Source organism: Ranitomeya imitator, chromosome 3 (assembly GCF_032444005.1).
Source record: "Ranitomeya imitator isolate aRanImi1 chromosome 3, aRanImi1.pri, whole genome shotgun sequence".
NCBI classification, from domain to species: Eukaryota; Metazoa; Chordata; class Amphibia; order Anura; family Dendrobatidae; genus Ranitomeya; species Ranitomeya imitator.
In genome coordinates this window covers 677,514,713-677,531,594 of record NC_091284.1, presented here as the reverse complement: position 1 = coordinate 677,531,594, position 16,882 = coordinate 677,514,713, and the positions used below count along the sequence as shown (strand labels likewise).

The following is a 16,882-nucleotide window of genomic DNA, read 5'->3' as shown; positions in this document are numbered from 1 at the left end:
CCATAGGTATTTTTTGCAGCTCTTCCTTATAAAATGACCCCTCTACAGGCTCTCCGGCTAAATCACTGATTTTATAAAGGGGTTTATGAAATTTATTGGAGACGCCGGTGATTAAAAAAATCTCATCGCTGTACGTCTTCTCATAGCCCTTACAGAAGGTCGATTTATAGCGCGATATTCTCACATGAGAGCCGACCGTTAAAGACGGTTTAATCGGTTTATTAGTAATAGTAGAACTGTAAATATTGCGCCAGATTTGCATCACGTTTCTCTCTGACACAGACGCGGGACTACAGCGGATCGTTGAGTGGTACGTATGGTTGTAGCTATGCAGCAAATCCGGTAAAATATCAATATACCTAAAGGTATTATGATGCGTAAGATAGCGCCACATACGGGTTTTTAATGTGCGATTAAAACGCTCGACCATAGCGGCTTTTACATCATTGTTTGTAAAAAAGTGATGAATATTGTACGTATTACATAGCTGTTTGAGTGATGAATTTATAAATTCTTTGCCGCGATCCGTCTGCAGTTTCTTCGGTATGCGCTTATCATTTTGAAATATTAATTCGAACGATCTGGCGACACTAGCGCCTGTCTTGTTTGTCAAGGCTACGCACCATGCGTATCTCGATAGAACATCAATCACCGTCAGGATGTATTTGACATTATCATTTTCCCTTGAATAGTCAATTAAACTTACGAGATCCGCCTGCCACTGCGCATCAATGGCCGAGACGTAAATTTTATTTGTCAAAAAGCGTTTTCTAGCAGGCTTGTGTAGCGTGTAGGTGTCTTGCTTATTTAACCAGGCAATAACATCAGATTTCTTTATACCGCGTGCTCTTGCAGATCTAAATAATTTGTCAATACCCGAGAATGAGCCGGGTGCGCGGCATGTAAAATATTGTTTTTCTAATATGGCATCATACGATTTAGACGTCATGATTGATTAAAATGATTGTGGTTCGTTAATCAACAGCCTGCTTCTTTCAGAAATTCAGCTGTATAAAAATTCCTGTTTTAATCCGGATATATCATGCCTGAGTTAATGCATGCATTAATTGCATGTATGGTTGTGTTCTGGGTGTTAACAGCAGGCGTGTGGTGGGGGCGTAACTGGGCGTGTTTCTGGGTGTTAACAGGTGAGCTGGTTTCTGACACTCAGGATAAATACAGGTGGCTGGCCCGCTAAAGTACATCAGACAACCACCAGAAGTCCGACCAGACTAAAAAAAGCAAGCTATTCTAAATGTAAGTATATAAGACAGTTGTGTTATTATTCGCAAATGCTTAATTATATTTAACTATGCATCTCTAAAACCATAATTAAGGGTGTTATTTGTCTAATAAGTTAGTTTTATACTGGAGGATAGCTGCATATTTAGTATCGTTGTATAATATAGTTTTACTGCATAAAACATATTCTGTGGTACATAATTAATATAGAAAGACTTATCCGCGGACAACTATTATAACATAATTTATGTAATACAGTAGTTAATAACTGTCAATACGCCCTAACTAGCGCCTGCAGCGTTTACTTACTACATGTGTGTTGTTTAACATAGACATATTTATAGTCATATTTATACAGTAGCGGTATATTTTGTGGGGCTGTGTAATATAGTTTTACCGCATAAATCATATTTGTGGCGCATAATTAATATAGAAAGACTTAGCCGTATTACCCATGATTTGCTTAGTATAAGAATATTTATACACGGGGAGCAGTTTATTTGTTGGGGTATATAATTGAGTTTGACGAGTAGTGGTGTGTGGATAATATAGATTGCGCATAAAATTTACACAGATAATTTATTTTAGATGGAATCCCAACATTTTTCGGCTTTTTCCAGTCAAGTTGCGGATTCGGTAATAGGTATGTTTCAAGATTTATATACATGTATCTGTTAGTGTCCCATTCTAACTAAGGGCTGTTTTTATATATTATCTTTATATTGTTTATTCTTTCTTGTTTAAGATGAATTAATCAGGACCATCCCCGATAATCTAGATGAATTTACCAGGAACACCCCCGATGCTGTAGATGAATTTATCAGCAACTATAGCGATGATTTTTTAAACGGCTTCAGCGTGCCTACTCTGGAGTGTGATACACCTGGAGCTGAGTATAGTAACACTAATGCAGGTGTCGCTGCTGTGTGGGATTTGACTCAAGGCATCATAGGTGCGTTGTGTGACTGCTGTGTATGTATGTGTGTGTGTGTGTATATAGCTTTTAAGTATTTAGACGTGTAAATATATATATTAATTCTTTACAGATGTCGACATGTTTCCAGAACCAACCACCACGGAACACAATCAGCCGCCTGTTGAGGAACTGATGTACCAGACCCCCACGCCGAGAAACAGCCCTGATTCTAGAGCACCTAAAAAACAGCTCGGACCGGGGGGCAAAAAAGGGAGAGGTGAGAATCGTATGAAAAGTTTTTTTTTTGCACAACCGCTCTGCGAAAATCCACCACGCCTCTACTAAGGCCTGTATCTTTATTTATAGCTTGTAAACTGAAGCCTAGAAGAATTTTCACAAAAGAGAATATACCGGAGCTAATGGAGAGCATCGCAGAAGCTGCAGAAGACGCCACGGCAATCATTCACCACACATCGCTATCCCGTAAGTGTATATTTTGGTATACAGGCACAGTCTCTGTACAGTCAATGATGCACGTGCTTCATCATTGAGATCCATGGCCCCCACATATCTGACACATGTATAATCTATCCTGCAGCTAAGCGCAGCGGCCTGCGTCGGTCTCACACATATCTGGCACACGTATAATCTTTCCTGCAGCTATGCGCAGCGGCCTGCGACGGTCTCGCACATATCTGACACATGTATAATCTTTCCTACAGCTAAGCGCAAAGTCATGAGAAAAACACCTCCAGCACCTCTACAGCCGCTACAGATCACCGAGAATGGCGCAGCACAAGCGTGGCCGGCGATACAGACGGCTAATGGTTCTGTTAGAGCATATCCGCTATCACCGATCTGCGTGGTGCAGGACGCAGGAAACCCTGTACCGTCGGACCATCGTGAAATACCCCATTCAAGTACCGGTCAGCCATCGACAATCCGTGTGAATGACCCCGCGCCACTATATCCAGAAGTGCTCGAGGCACCCCGAAAACATAAGCGGAAAACAAAACATGTTACAGAGTCACCAACCGCATCCTGCGCCGTGGGTGCAACAGCCACGATGAGTCGTGAAGAGTATGATCGCGAGATTGATCAGCTCGCTGATGGTAAGCAACCATCCATAGAACCGCTCATTATACGTATGTCCCACACTATGCAACCGTCAGCGCCATGTGTAACGGGTCCTGCTAATGCCTCTGGGGCCGGACCCTCAGGACCCTCTAATTTGGGTGACATATCTCATGTCTGTGTATCTAACTCTGTTAATGTTAAGAAACGGTCAAAGAGGTCGCGGCCGGATGATGTTAAGGGGTGTAAAGAGCTTAAGGTGTGTAAAAAGCCACGGATTCATGCGCCAGCTATAGATCTGCAGCATGAATCCCGCAGCTGGGACCCCGTTGAAATGCTTGTATTTCAGGAACACATCGGCCGCTACTTACGCTACAAACGCTGGGTCCCCAAAATAATGTTTTTTTGCGATACTTTTGAAAAATTATTATTAACACAAAACCCAACACAGGCTAATAAGTCCGAACTATACGCACTTCGGAGCCTGCTGCTGGATGGCGAGATAACAACTACAGCGACCCCATTATGACTAGATATGGTCGGCTACGGCATGCATAAACCGCCTAAACTAACACTACCCAGGTATAATAGGGCTAGAGTTATAAAAAGGGCTCTAAAATTGTTGGTCAGCGCTAGACGGGCGCTATGCTCTAGGAGGCGCCGTGGTGCCATGTGTCCTGCAATGCCTCTACAGTCACCACAGATGTCGTCACAAGAGTCAGAACAGCACTCACATAGTCCAGGCAGCTCTGCAGATGCCGCACAGGCATCTACACAAAATTCACAATCCGCAGACGCTGACGCTGCTGGTAATGTGCGGCGCCCCGATCATACAGTATTTTTGCAACACATCCATCATCATGAAAGGGCCCTCCGCAATTTCAACGGTCATATACATACAGATCATTTTAGATTTGTAAATTTGGAGCGTGTACGGTCATTTGAAGAGGGCTTGAATATTGTTCATGAAGGCATTCAGGCATTACTGGATAGAATCATCAGGGACATTGAACCTGGCGACTTTGTACAGTTAAGGTTTGATGCCGGTGATACTTTAGACCCTATTTTCACTACAAAACAAACCCGTGAAGATTTTAATTCCGAATCTTTTTTAAATGCTGTTGCCCGCGCACTTCAAAGTAACAGTGAATGCATATCATCCAATTCGCTAAAGCTAGTCGTCACCATCATTAAAAACCGACGCGGTGGTGTAAAAAGGCGCTTGAAATCTATAGCGAGCAGTCAGATCATTAAACAAAAGAGACAATGGCTGTATGATTTTAACAATTACAAGTCAAATCTGTGTTTGGCTGTCAGTGTGTGCGCCCTGATGGACGACACGGATGTCAGTGATGGTGTTTTACTGAACCGCTCTAAAAACATACACGCAGCACTGGGCATCCCTGATGATCAATTAGTGAGTTTTAGCGACATCCCTGCATTTGAAAAATATTTGGGGGTCACCATTAAAGTACTGTACTATAGTCAGGGCGATTGGCGTTACTTTGAGAGCGGTAATACAGCTATTGGCAAAACCGTATTCATATTGTTCCATGATAATCACTACTACGGTATCAAAAATATGAAGGGTTTTATCGGCGCTAAGTACTTTTGTGAGCTCTGCAATTCAGTGTTTCACCACAAAAACAACCACTCCTGTCAGTATTTTTGTAAAGCATGTCAGAGAGAGAATTGCATAGAAAGCGGTGCCGACCAACAGCCCAGATGTCCTGTTTGCAGAGTTTATTGCCGCTCGAGCGTGTGCCTAGATTATCACAAACAATTTGGATTAGGCGACCCAGCATTCTGCAGACTTAAAACATTTTGTGATAAATGCAACCTTTTTGTCCCCAGAAATAGTGAAACAGAGCATAAATGTAATGGTTTGCGCTGTCCTGTATGTCGCAGACATATAAATAAATTCGATGCCCATCTTTGTTACATGCGGAAGTATGTAGCACAGGATGAGTCAGATTGCTATATCTTTTATGATTTTGAATGTATGCAGGAGACAGGCACGCACATCCCGAATTACATTTATGCTACAACGCTGTATGGCCACCCCTCCTGGGAGTTTGAGGGCGATACCTGTACACATGACTTTGTACAGTTCTTTACAAGCGGTAAATTTTCAGATCATACATTTATTGCCCACAATGGTGGAAGATATGATGCATACTTTATTGTTAAGGAACTGATTTCTGAAAAACTACAAGTACAGTTGATAACCCAAGGTGGCCGCCTCTTGTGTGTGTCGCTACCCGATTTGTCTATAAGGTTCATAGACTCTCTAAATTTTATCCCCATGAAACTCAGTAAATTACCACAGGCCATGGGCTTTTCAGGAGGCAAAGGGCATTTTCCACACTTTTTCAATACCAGAGAAAACCAAAACTATGTAGGTCCCATACCTGATGTAAAATATTATGGGGTGGAGTACATGTCACCTGGTGAGAAGGTAGAGTTCCTGGAGTGGTATGAGACACAGGTAAATACAACTTTTGACTTCAAGGCCGAGCTAAAATCTTATTGCAAACAAGATGTTGAAATTTTGAGACACGCCTGCGAGATCTATAGAGAGCGTATTATGCAGATGACGCAGAAAAATGTTAAAAAATACTGTAAGCGTCAAAAGCAAAAGATTGTAGTGCGCAGATGTGTTGATCCTTTTCAGCTCATCACCCTGGCCTCGGTGTGTATGACAATGTACCGGTTTAAATTTCTACCAAAAAAGACAATCGCCATTTTACCGGGTGATAATTATCACAAGGCAAAAAAGCGCTACTCGACACCCGCTATACAGTGGCTCATGTATGTAGCCCACTCTGAGAACATCGACATACAGCACGCTTTGAGAGGCGGTGAAAAACAGGTCGGGAAGTATTTTCTAGATGGCTATGCCTATGTTAGCGGCCAGCACATAGCCTTTGAATTTCAGGGGTGTTTTTACCACGGTTGTCCCGTGTGCTATAATGAAAATGACACAAATAAGGTCACAAGCACGTCCTACGGCCAGTTATATTACACCTTTTTAGCTAAAAAGCGTTACTTACAGTGTTGCGGGTACACAGTAAGACTGATGTGGGAACATGAGTGGAATGAAATGGTTGAAAATGATTCTAACCTTCAAACATTTCTTCGTCAGATGGAATTCCCCGCTCCTTTAGACCCCCGTGATGCGCTTTATGGCGGGCGAACTAACGCCATTAAGCTCTATCACCATCTGGAAGAAGGGGAGACTTTACACTACTACGATTTCACCAGTCTGTACCCCTTTGTAAACAAAACTAAAACATACCCTGTAGGCCATCCAGACATCATCTACGACAATTTTGGATTCATTAAAAAATACTTTGGCATTGCTAGAGTCAAGGTCTACCCGCCGAGAGATTTATTTTTTCCAGTTCTACCGGTAAAACTCAACAAAAAATTAATGTTTCCCCTTTGCTACACATGCGCTGCAAATTCCCAGGCAGATATTTGTGCCCACAGTGATGAAGAACGGGCGCTGACAGGCACCTGGTGCACTATAGAGCTCGAGATGGCGATAGAAAAAGGGTATCGGATCGCTCACATCTATGAAATATGGCATTTTCCTAAAACCACTGATGATCTGTTTGCGCCTTACATTAAATTACATCTTAGGGATAAGCAGGAAGCCTCTGGTTATCCTAGCTGGTGCACTGATGACGCCAAGAAACGGCAGTACATTGACTCTTTTCTTGAAAAAGAAGGTGTCCAATTACGGCCTGAAAATATAGCTGTCAATCCTGCTAAGCGCCAGATCTCCAAGCTTTTCTTAAATTCTTTATGGGGAAAGTTTGCTCAGAGATCTAATCTATCATGTACCAGCATTGTTAGGGATCCAGATGAGCTTTTTAAGTATTTGTTCCTGCCTTACTATGACATTTCGATGTTACATTTCCTTGATGATGACACCGCAACCATTAACTGGAAATATGCAAAAGGCCACCACACACTCAACAAAAACACAAACATTTTTATAGCGTGTTTTACAACAGCGTATGCTCGGTTAGAGCTCTATTCGCTGCTGGACCGGCTGCAGGAGAGGTGCCTTTATCACGACACAGACTCAGTTATTTTTGTACAGAGAGATGGTGAGTGGCAACCGCCTTTAGGCGATTACCTGGGGGAGCTGACCAGTGAAATACCCGATGGTACACACATCACAGAATTTGTATCCGCGGGCCCCAAAACTTACGGCTACAAACTCAACACCGGTAAAACTGTCTTAAAAGTTAAGGGGATAACACTAAATGTTGGTAACTCTCAATCTATTAATTTCAACAGTCTGAAAGATCTAGTTCTGGACTACCCGCGCAATTCTGCCGCAGAAACTCAGAAACGTATTGTCGTACAGCAGGCGTCCATTGTGAGAAATAAAAAGTACTGGGATATTGAAACAAGGCCATTACGCAAAACACAAAAGTGCGTTTATACAAAGCGGCGACTATTAGACGATTTCACAACATTACCTTTTGGGTATTAGTCGAGTATTGTGATGGATACGCGTCTGCAACACCCGTTCTCGTGCATTCTAGCAGGCCCGTCTAATTCTGGAAAGAGCTATTTTGTAAAACAGCTGCTATATAATATTGAAGCTAATTTTTCTCAGAAACCTGATAATATTGTATGGTTTTATTCGTGTTGGCAAAAACTATATGATGAAATCTCTCTCTCTTTTCCCCACGCCAGATTTGTGGAGGGTCTGCCGAATACATTCGTAGATGACGAATTATTCCCACCGGAGAAGGTGAATTTGGCGATTGTTGATGATCTCATGGAGAGTGCTAGTGAGAATTGTGAGATAGAAAAAGCCTTTACCAAGTATGTGCACCACAGAAATCTCAGCATTTTCTACCTGGTGCAAAACATATTTTGTCAGGGCAAGAAAAGCCGTACGATAAATTTAAACACAAAGTACATGGTGCTTTTTAACAACCCCCGAGATAAATTACAAATTTTAACTCTAGCTCGTCAGATGTATCCCGGAAAAACACGTTTTTTCCTAGAAGCTTTTGAGGATGCCACGCGGGAGCCTTACGGGTATTTGCTTGTAGATTTGAGAGCTAATACTCCTGAGGATCTGCGTTTAAGGACTGGGTTGTTTCCACCCGCGCTGCCCGCTGTCTATGTTCAGAAGAAAAAAACTTCTAAAAAGTGAATTTTACCAGGTATCAGACATTCTACGCTGTGGTCGTTGTGATGTAAAGATGTCTGAGAGGCTCCGGCGTAACTGGGCTCTCTTAAAAACCCTAGTGAAAGCAACCCCCGCTGTCAGAAAGTCTATTTTGCGCGATGCAAGCAATGATTTAATTACAGCCATAGGCGAGATTGCTTTAAATATCTTAAAAGGCAGGATTCCGCTGAAAGAGCGCCAAAAAGGTATATTAAAGAAGTGGCGTAAAGCTATAAGAACCCTGAGCGACAGGTCTCAGCCCATAAAGAAAAAGAAGCGCCTACTAAAACAGGCCGGCGGGTTTATCGGTCCTCTTTTAGCTTTTGCAATCCCAATAATAACAAGCCTGATCGCCGGAAGATAATGGAGCATACAACGAAAATGTATCTAGTCCCCAAACAGGAGCTAGACAAACTAAGACCCGGTACTACAGATAACATACGCGACAGTGTTATTCGACGCCTTGATGGTGAGATTAGCGACATTTTACAGCGTCGTGACATTCCCGATGATGTGAAAATTAAAATGTATAGCGCTGTGCTACAACGCTACTTGGTACATACGAGGCACAGCTCAAAAGAAGTAACGGCTTTAAATCTCGTTAGCCCTCCTGATCCTGGTCAGCAGCAATTGCCAAATACCGACTCTGATAAAAATCATGAGATCGCTGAAATTGTCGGACATATAAACCAAAGATATAAAAAGAATGCTGAATTTTTACTAAACAGGCTGCTGCAGAATAAAAATGTCACAGCATGGAATAATAATGCTGAATTTATTTTCAAAGGATCCGTAATACCAGGGTCTAACTTACTGGATTTGGTACGTAGTACAACGCAGAGTCATGCTCTGAACAGTAGAAATTTACCACCGGGTTGGGATTCATTTATGCAGGCTATGGCCGAACTAAATATGCCGTCTACAGTTGTGGGTAACCCCGCTACTAGGAAGCTTTTAGATGAATTAAAAATTACCAACAGTGAGACACGCTCTGTATCTACACCGCTGAAGTTAGCGGCGGTTCCCCGTACAATTCAATCTTTACATTCCCCGTCATTAGGTACCACACGTGGAACTCTGCTACCTAAAAAAAGGTCTCTACCGATGCTGCAAACCATGTGGCTCACGATGTAAAGAATGTACTGGATAAATGCTGTACACGCCTTGTAACGCTATATTAATTATTTTGTAAGAAGTGTAATTGTTCATTGTACTATTTTAATGTTTTTACTTTTTATATTCTGTATGAATTTTTATAGTAATGAAATGTCTTTGAGATGCTGTTTTATTGTGAGAAATAAATCTTTTAAATTTTTTTACAATATCGTGTCTTTGGTTTTTATTCGTATAAAACACGCCGCTTCTTACTTGTGTTGTAACATTGGGTCATATTATAACTTGTGTTGTGACATTGGTGCATATCTCTTCTGTGTATATAAGGCAGCCACAAGGATAAAACATGCTACAATGTGAATAAACACAACTTGCAATGGCCTCAGTAGATAACAAATAACTTTGCAGATGCCATCTTCAGGACACAAAAAAGAGAAAGCAAATATCAATTCAGGTACAATACAAGTACAAATGTGTTATAAAACAAAGTTCTGCTTCACAAAGATCACCAAACAGCATGAGTTTGTACAAAAATATCTGACCCTCAGATAACACAGCTGTTTTCTGAGAAAGCTAATACAAAAAACAAATAACCTCAGATGCCATCTTCAGGACACAATAACTTTTCTGTTTGTGAGAATAAACATTTATGGGGTACGCAAATACAACAACAATTGCTTGACCTAGGTGCTATAAGCCTCTGACCCACAGTTAACCTAATTTAGGTAATGTTCACCATTTAGTTAGTGTTTGAGAATACTTTTCACATAACAGGATGTAGGATTGCATACAGAAACATCAGCCCTATTCACTATATGGATACACTGTGAATAAAACAAAAGCTTACAGAATCAAACTCGGGGCTACGTATAAAATCTTATAAAACAAATGAAAAAGGTGTTATAAACCACGTGTAAAATAAATACACGACTAGGCTATAATTATAAACATGTGTTATTCCACAAAATACGGGAATAATATCAAAACTACAACAAATTAAACTATATTAAACTATATCAAAAGGGGAAATCAAACAAGGAGGGACAGCTGGATACCAGCCGTCAAACAAGGGGAGGGGAGGGGTTACACACTTTTGATACACTTTGATAGGGGCGGGGCACCTGTCAGATTGAGTTTGACGAGACATGGCTATTATACACTACTAACACGTGACGTGTCCATCATAATCTATGGAACTGGTCAAATGTCCGTGTTTTTTTGCTAACCGAGTGTGGAGATATGTCTATTTTTAATCCAAGTCACGGATAAAAATTACCCATACAAGTCTATGAGCCCCTGAAAGTCACACATTGCCATATGTGTGAAGTGCATGTGCTGCCTGTGATTAACATTGTAATGGGTAGAAGAAGCTTTGAAATTTATTTTATTTTTTTCATCAGCAAAATATTCTGAGGAGACACTGATGACAAACACTTAAACAGTGGCCAAACTCCGATAAGAATCGGATCCAAAACACTGATGAAAAAGGGCTGTTTTTATGTATGAGATAGAGAATGTCTTTGAGTTACATAAAGAGACAGATCCTTGGCTGAATCCTATAACATATCGTATTGTATTAAATAAATTCTGCAGTTCTTTAAGCTTAGAAGAAAGTAGGACGACAATATTCATCCTCAGATATTCAATGCACCAGATGCAGCATTAAACTAATTAAAATGGTGCCCGAGGGATCACATTACTCGCACTGCACCAGCATGTCTATGGAGGTTTGGTTATTAGTAGTGTGCTTTTTTATCGTACACAATAAAAGTTAGATTTTCATTTTTCCTTGCGCTGGAGCTTTATCCTAACGTATCTGTGTACTTTGTGTAACTGCCTATTATGCTTGTTCCCATCCATTAATAAACTATCCAGCAAAAGTAAATGTCAGTATATCTTTTTGTACAACAATAATGTTTTAAAAATGCAATCCTTCATCTTTAACTAAAACTTTTTCTCAACTAATATAACATGGCAACTCATTCAACATGCATTACTTAGGCTAGGTTCCCATTGCGTTAATAGGACCGCGCTAACGGACAGCGTTGCACGGCGAAATTAACGCCGTGCAATGCGTCCGTTAGCGCGCCCATTAACAGCAATGGGGATGCGCATCACTAGTGGGTGCCATTTTCGGCACGCGCTAGCGATGTGCCGGTGTTTTGTGGCGCGCCGCGGATGCTGCTTGCAGCGTCCGAGGCGCGCCCGCGGTCCGTTACCCGCTCTCGCAGATCTCCGATCTGCGAGAGCGGGGACGTTTAATGCGACCCCTTTATATCACATTGCGTTAGCGCAATCCGCTAGTGCTAGGCGCTAAACGGATTGCACTAACGCAATCTGAACCTAGCCTTAGCTGATTGACTTACTGAGTACAGAACAAAGGCTGTAGCCTGTCCTGAGTTAATATGATAAAACACATGATTTTAGTATGTGTAGAAGGTTATTAAAATGCATTACATTAGTTTATATTATAATTGTTCTTCAGTGAAGGTGGCAATTTTACTCTTAGTGGTACAAATGATATCTGCTAATTTAAAGATATAGACAATTTTTTTAAAAATTCAATTTTTAAAAACTCAATTCATGTATTTTGGGCCAAAATACAGGTTGTTTCCCTGCACATTACTGACTGTAGAATGCATTAACTGAGAATATATTAGAGAGCTGACTCTGATAGGGAATTTGTAACTGTTTTATCTGTAATTTTCTAAGCTCCTCTATGCTCAAGTATGACAACAAACCACATCAAATTTGTGTAGAACATAAATCAGCTGAGGAGTTCAGATAAACAAAAATAAAAGTTACAAACTTATTGTCAGAACTAGCTCACTGATGGATTCTCAGAGTGATCTGAAATACAACTTAATTTTCATCCTAAATGCCTATCTATTTATTGCCATAAATAGTAAATAACATTAAAAAACAAATTAGATTAACGGATATCGGCTCAGTCTTGAGCCATGGCGATTTGATGGATGCTTGCTCTGTAGGAAGATCGATCTTGTGCAAGCCTAGATAGGTCCACCAGGATCTACTCCACGGTTATTTTGATAGTATTAGGCCATCAGGTTGCTGGTCTTCCTCTTTGTCTTATTTCTTCTATTGTTCTGACCATGATGTCCTGCTCCAGTGATCTCTCTCTTCGTATGATGTGTTCAAAGTAGGAAAGTCGTAGCTTGATGATCCTTGTTGAGTGACTTGTCTGGCTTGATTTGTTCCAAAATTGATCTGTTTGTTCTTTTTGCCATCCATGGTATTGATAACATCCTTATCCAGTACCACATTTCAAAGGCTTAATTCTTCTTCTGTCTTGGTTCTTTATTTTCCAGGTTTTGCATCCGTAGGTTACTACAGAAAAGACCACACAATGTACGAACTGTGCCTTCAATGTCAGTGACATGTTACTTGACTTGAAAACCTTGTCCAGTGACTTCATTTTTGATTTGCCTATAGTTATTCTATTGATTTCTGGTGTTGTCGCTACATCTTGTGTTATTGATTAGAGTAGGTTGAATTCCTTTACAACTTCCAGTTCATCGCCGTCCATCTCAAATTTGTCCTGTTCATACATAGCAGTAGTCAATATCTTTATCTTTTTTTGAGGAGCAACCTCATGTTCAATATTTCCTTCTTGACACTCCATAATAAGTCCTTTATTCCATCTACACTTGTTGCTATTAATGTTGTATCATCTGCGATTATTGATGATTCGTCCAGCAATATTGATTCCTTCTTTTTCAGCAAGTCCAGCCTTCCTGAAAATACCTTCTGTATATAAATTAAAAGAGAAATGGTGACAGGCTGCAGCTTTGTCTGATACCTCACTGTACTTTTAACTATGCCGTGTCCCGTTCAGACTGTTGCTTTTTGGTTGATGTAAAGGTTCCTAATGAGGCTTATCAGATGGTTTGGCACACCCATATCCTTCATGGTATTCCAAAGTTTCTGGTGATCAACATAGTCAAAGGTTTTGCTGTAGTCAATGAAGCAAAAATAGATCTCCTTGTTGTATTCTTTGGCTTTATCCATCTAATATTAGCAATTACATATCTTGCTCGCCTGTCTTCTGAATCATGCTTGTTCCTCATACAGCTCTTTGTCAAAGTAAGGCTGCAACCATCTTTGTAGGATCTTCAGTAGTATTTTGCTTGCATGATTTATGAGCACAGTAGTCTGATAGTTTCCACAATCGGTAGCATCTCCCTTCTTTGGAATAAGATTAAAGATGGATCTTGTCTAATCCTTGGACGACTTGCCAGTTGTCCATATTTGTTGACACAGCCGTATGATGACATCAACTGCTGATACAGAAGACTTTATTAGCTCTATAGGAATATTGTCACATCCAGGCACTTTGGTGTTTGACAGGAGTTTTATCGCAGTAACGACTTTGTCTTTCCTGATGTTCGGCACTTTATTGTTTCTAGTTTTCAGTTTCTTCCCATGTCACTGAGTCGTTTTTGTAGAGGTGCCTTTGTGTACTCTTTCCTTCTTTCCTTGATCTGTTCTGGCTCAGTTAGTTTGTCCCGTTGGCGTCTTTCAACATACCCACCCTAGGTTAAAACTTTCGTCGTATCTTTTTGATCTTTAGGTATGCATTCCTGGTTTTGTCCCTCAGATGTTCTTTTTCTATCTCTATACATATCTTTTGAGAATATAGTTCTTTGTCTACTTGAATGGTTGTCTTTAGTCTTTTACTGATGTTGTCTGCGTCCTACTTGTTACCTTTTGCCATTTGTCTTTCTTTGATGATCTTTAGAGTCTCTTCTGCCTCTTCTTTATTGTCTTACTGGTTTCTTCAGTAATAATGACCTTTATATTTGTCCATAATTCCTCAAGCTTTCTTTCATCCATATCCAGTGATGTAAATTGGTTGTGCAGATCGTTGCAAATAGCTTCAGTTATGTTGGGCAAATCACAGTTTGATATGGCCTGTTGTCTAGTCCTTTAATGCAGGTTGATTCTAATCTTTGCTGTCAGAAGTTCATGATTAGTTCCACAGTCAGCTCCTGGCCTTGTTTTCACAGTAATGATAGATGACCTCCATCTTTAGTGAACACATATGTAGTTAATTTGATTCTTTTAGGCTCCAAATGCAATAGCTTTTGGTATTTTGGTCTGTCTTGACTTTTTAACAGTGTCTTAGGTAATGAAATATCTATCTATATATATATATATATATATATATATATATATATATATATATATATATAATTACCTAAGGGGTACTTCCGTCTGTTTCTAACTTCCGTTTGTCTGTAACGGAAATCCTAGGTCGCTGATTGGTCGCGGCCGGCCGCGACCAATCAGCGATATTGGGGCAGGATTAAACACGGCTTCACTTTTTACTATTGATGCTGCCTATGCAGCATAAATAGTAAAAAACATAGAATGTTAAAAATAATAATAATAAAAAAAAAAACATTATATTCTCACCTTCCAAAATCCACCGCAGCCTTTCCCACTCCTCGCGCTCTGGTCCCAAGAATGCATTGCGGCAATGCCCCGAGATCACGTGGCGGTCTCGTGAGATCGCTACATGATCCCGGGTTATTGCCGCTAGGCATTACTGGGAATGGAGCGTCGCGAGGAGCATTGGTAAAGCCTCAGCTGGATCCGGGGGGCCGATGGAAGGTGAGTATATAACTATTTTTTATTTTAATTGTTTTTTAACAGGGATATGGTGCCCACATTGCTATATACTACGTGGGCTGTGTTATATACTGCGTGGGCTGTGTTACATACTGTGTGGGCTGTGTTATATACTATGTGGCTGTTATATTCTATGTGGCTGTGCTATATACTACGTGGCTGTGCAATATACTACGTGCCTGTGTCATATACTGCGTGGGCTGTGCCATATACTACGTTCCTGTGCTACATACTACGTGGGCTGTGCAATATACTACGTGGCTGTGTTACTTACTATGTGGGCTGTGTTATATACTACGTGGGCTGTGTTATATACTACGTGGCTGTGCTATATACTACGTGGCTATGCTATATACTACGTGGGCTGTGTTATATACTACGTGGCTGTGCATTAAAGAATACCCGATGCGTTAGAATCGGGCCACCATCTAGTCCCATATAATTATTTTGTATTTCAATTTGTAGACTTAAACTGCTATAAAAGTGACTTTTTGTAGCCAGAATTCTGCTGTAATTAGTTAACTATTAATTATCTCATAAACTAAAGCCAGTCTGGCAAAACCAAAGTCTTATTCGTATCATTTTCACCAAAATCACTGTATATCAGTGACCGACAGAAGCACAGTAAGCATGCAGAAGGACCAGATGAGATGAAGACCCAACCCCCACAAGTCCGCCCCGATGCACAGAAGACATCATCAGAAGAAAAGTTAAAACCATGATTAAAAAATAACTACTGATTGGATTCCTTCAAAAAAGGTATCAATTTAATTAGTATAATAGCACCATTATGACCGGTATGGTCATAAACTTATAGTGATAAATCTTGCTGACAGGTTCTCTTCAATTGACTAATTATGAGGATGTTGAGTCCTGTTCTGTCCATTTCAACTTTGATGTCGAGTTTGCCTTGGTTCATGGTTTGTACATTCCAAGTTCCGAACTTTATGATATCTCTGAAGCTTTTGATCTTTATTTTAGACCAAGCGATATCAGCACCAAGATGTCTTTGCGGCTCTGATCCTGGCACATCATGAGCATTGATCATACTCAGGCCAACCATCAGCTCATCCCCAGTAGCTTGTTGAGTGCCTTCCAACTTGGGGGTGTATTTTCCAGTACTATATCAAATTCCATTAGTTGAAGTCTCCATCAAGTTTTCTTGGCATAATAAGGAAGTAGATTGCCAGGCCTTTCTTCCACACAGTAAGGTGTCATCCATGAAGGAGCCTCAATAGAGTCAGCATTCTAATATACTTTAATTAAAAATATCCTCTCCTTCCCTAGCTACACATCTTTTTGATGACATTTCATTTGAGAATACCACTGCATGCTGGGATGTTCAAACAAAGCGTCATCAGGGGCAGAGGCTGTGGTGACTGCCGTAGACCCGGCCTCCTGCCTGAAATAGAGCATCATCAGTGACACTAGTTTCAGGGGATAGGTTGGTCTCTGCATAGTGTGCACTGTGCGATGTGCACAAAATCAGTGTGCTCTCATGCAGTCTCAGATCAGATGTAACAAGCTAGCACCAGAGTACAATTAGTGTGTGTTGAAAAATTACCCAGCGTGCATGGACCAGTGACGTCACTTGCGGGGAAAACGCTGGTTTCTGCAAGCCAGGTATTTGCTTTACAACACACACTAACAGTGCTCTCTGATACCAGCTCATTTCTAATGGTCTG

At 40.7% G+C, this 16,882-nt stretch overlaps 2 protein-coding genes across 2 annotated transcripts in view; one reads left to right on the top strand and one right to left on the bottom strand.

Annotated features, from left to right (window-relative positions):
- LOC138670754 (inactive dipeptidyl peptidase 10-like) overlaps positions 1-16,882 on the bottom strand; it is a 265,499-nt gene that overhangs the window by 136,480 nt on the left and 112,137 nt on the right. The window lies entirely within an intron of this gene.
- Positions 1,743-9,725, top strand: LOC138670753 (uncharacterized). The gene is made up of 6 exons (XM_069758377.1): positions 1,743-1,885; positions 1,988-2,194; positions 2,289-2,435; positions 2,525-2,641; positions 2,881-3,270; positions 7,949-9,725. The coding sequence occupies exons 1-6, from the start codon at positions 1,831-1,833 to the stop codon at positions 7,978-7,980; spliced, it is 948 nt and encodes a 315-aa protein (XP_069614478.1). The 5' UTR covers positions 1,743-1,830; the 3' UTR covers positions 7,981-9,725.

What these genes read in the sequence shown, in the direction of transcription:
- LOC138670753 (XM_069758377.1), top strand. Translation starts at nt 1,831, where the DNA reads ATGGAATCCCAACATTTTTCGGCTTTTTCCAGTCAAGTTGCGGATTCG. An exon ending in GGGGGGCAAAAAAGGGAGAG is followed by an intron (nt 2,436 to 2,524) that starts GTGAGAATCGTA and finishes CTTTATTTATAG; the next exon opens with CTTGTAAACTGAAGCCTAGA. An exon ending in GATTGATCAGCTCGCTGATG is followed by an intron (nt 3,271 to 7,948) that starts GTAAGCAACCAT and finishes TCCCCACGCCAG; the next exon opens with ATTTGTGGAGGGTCTGCCGA.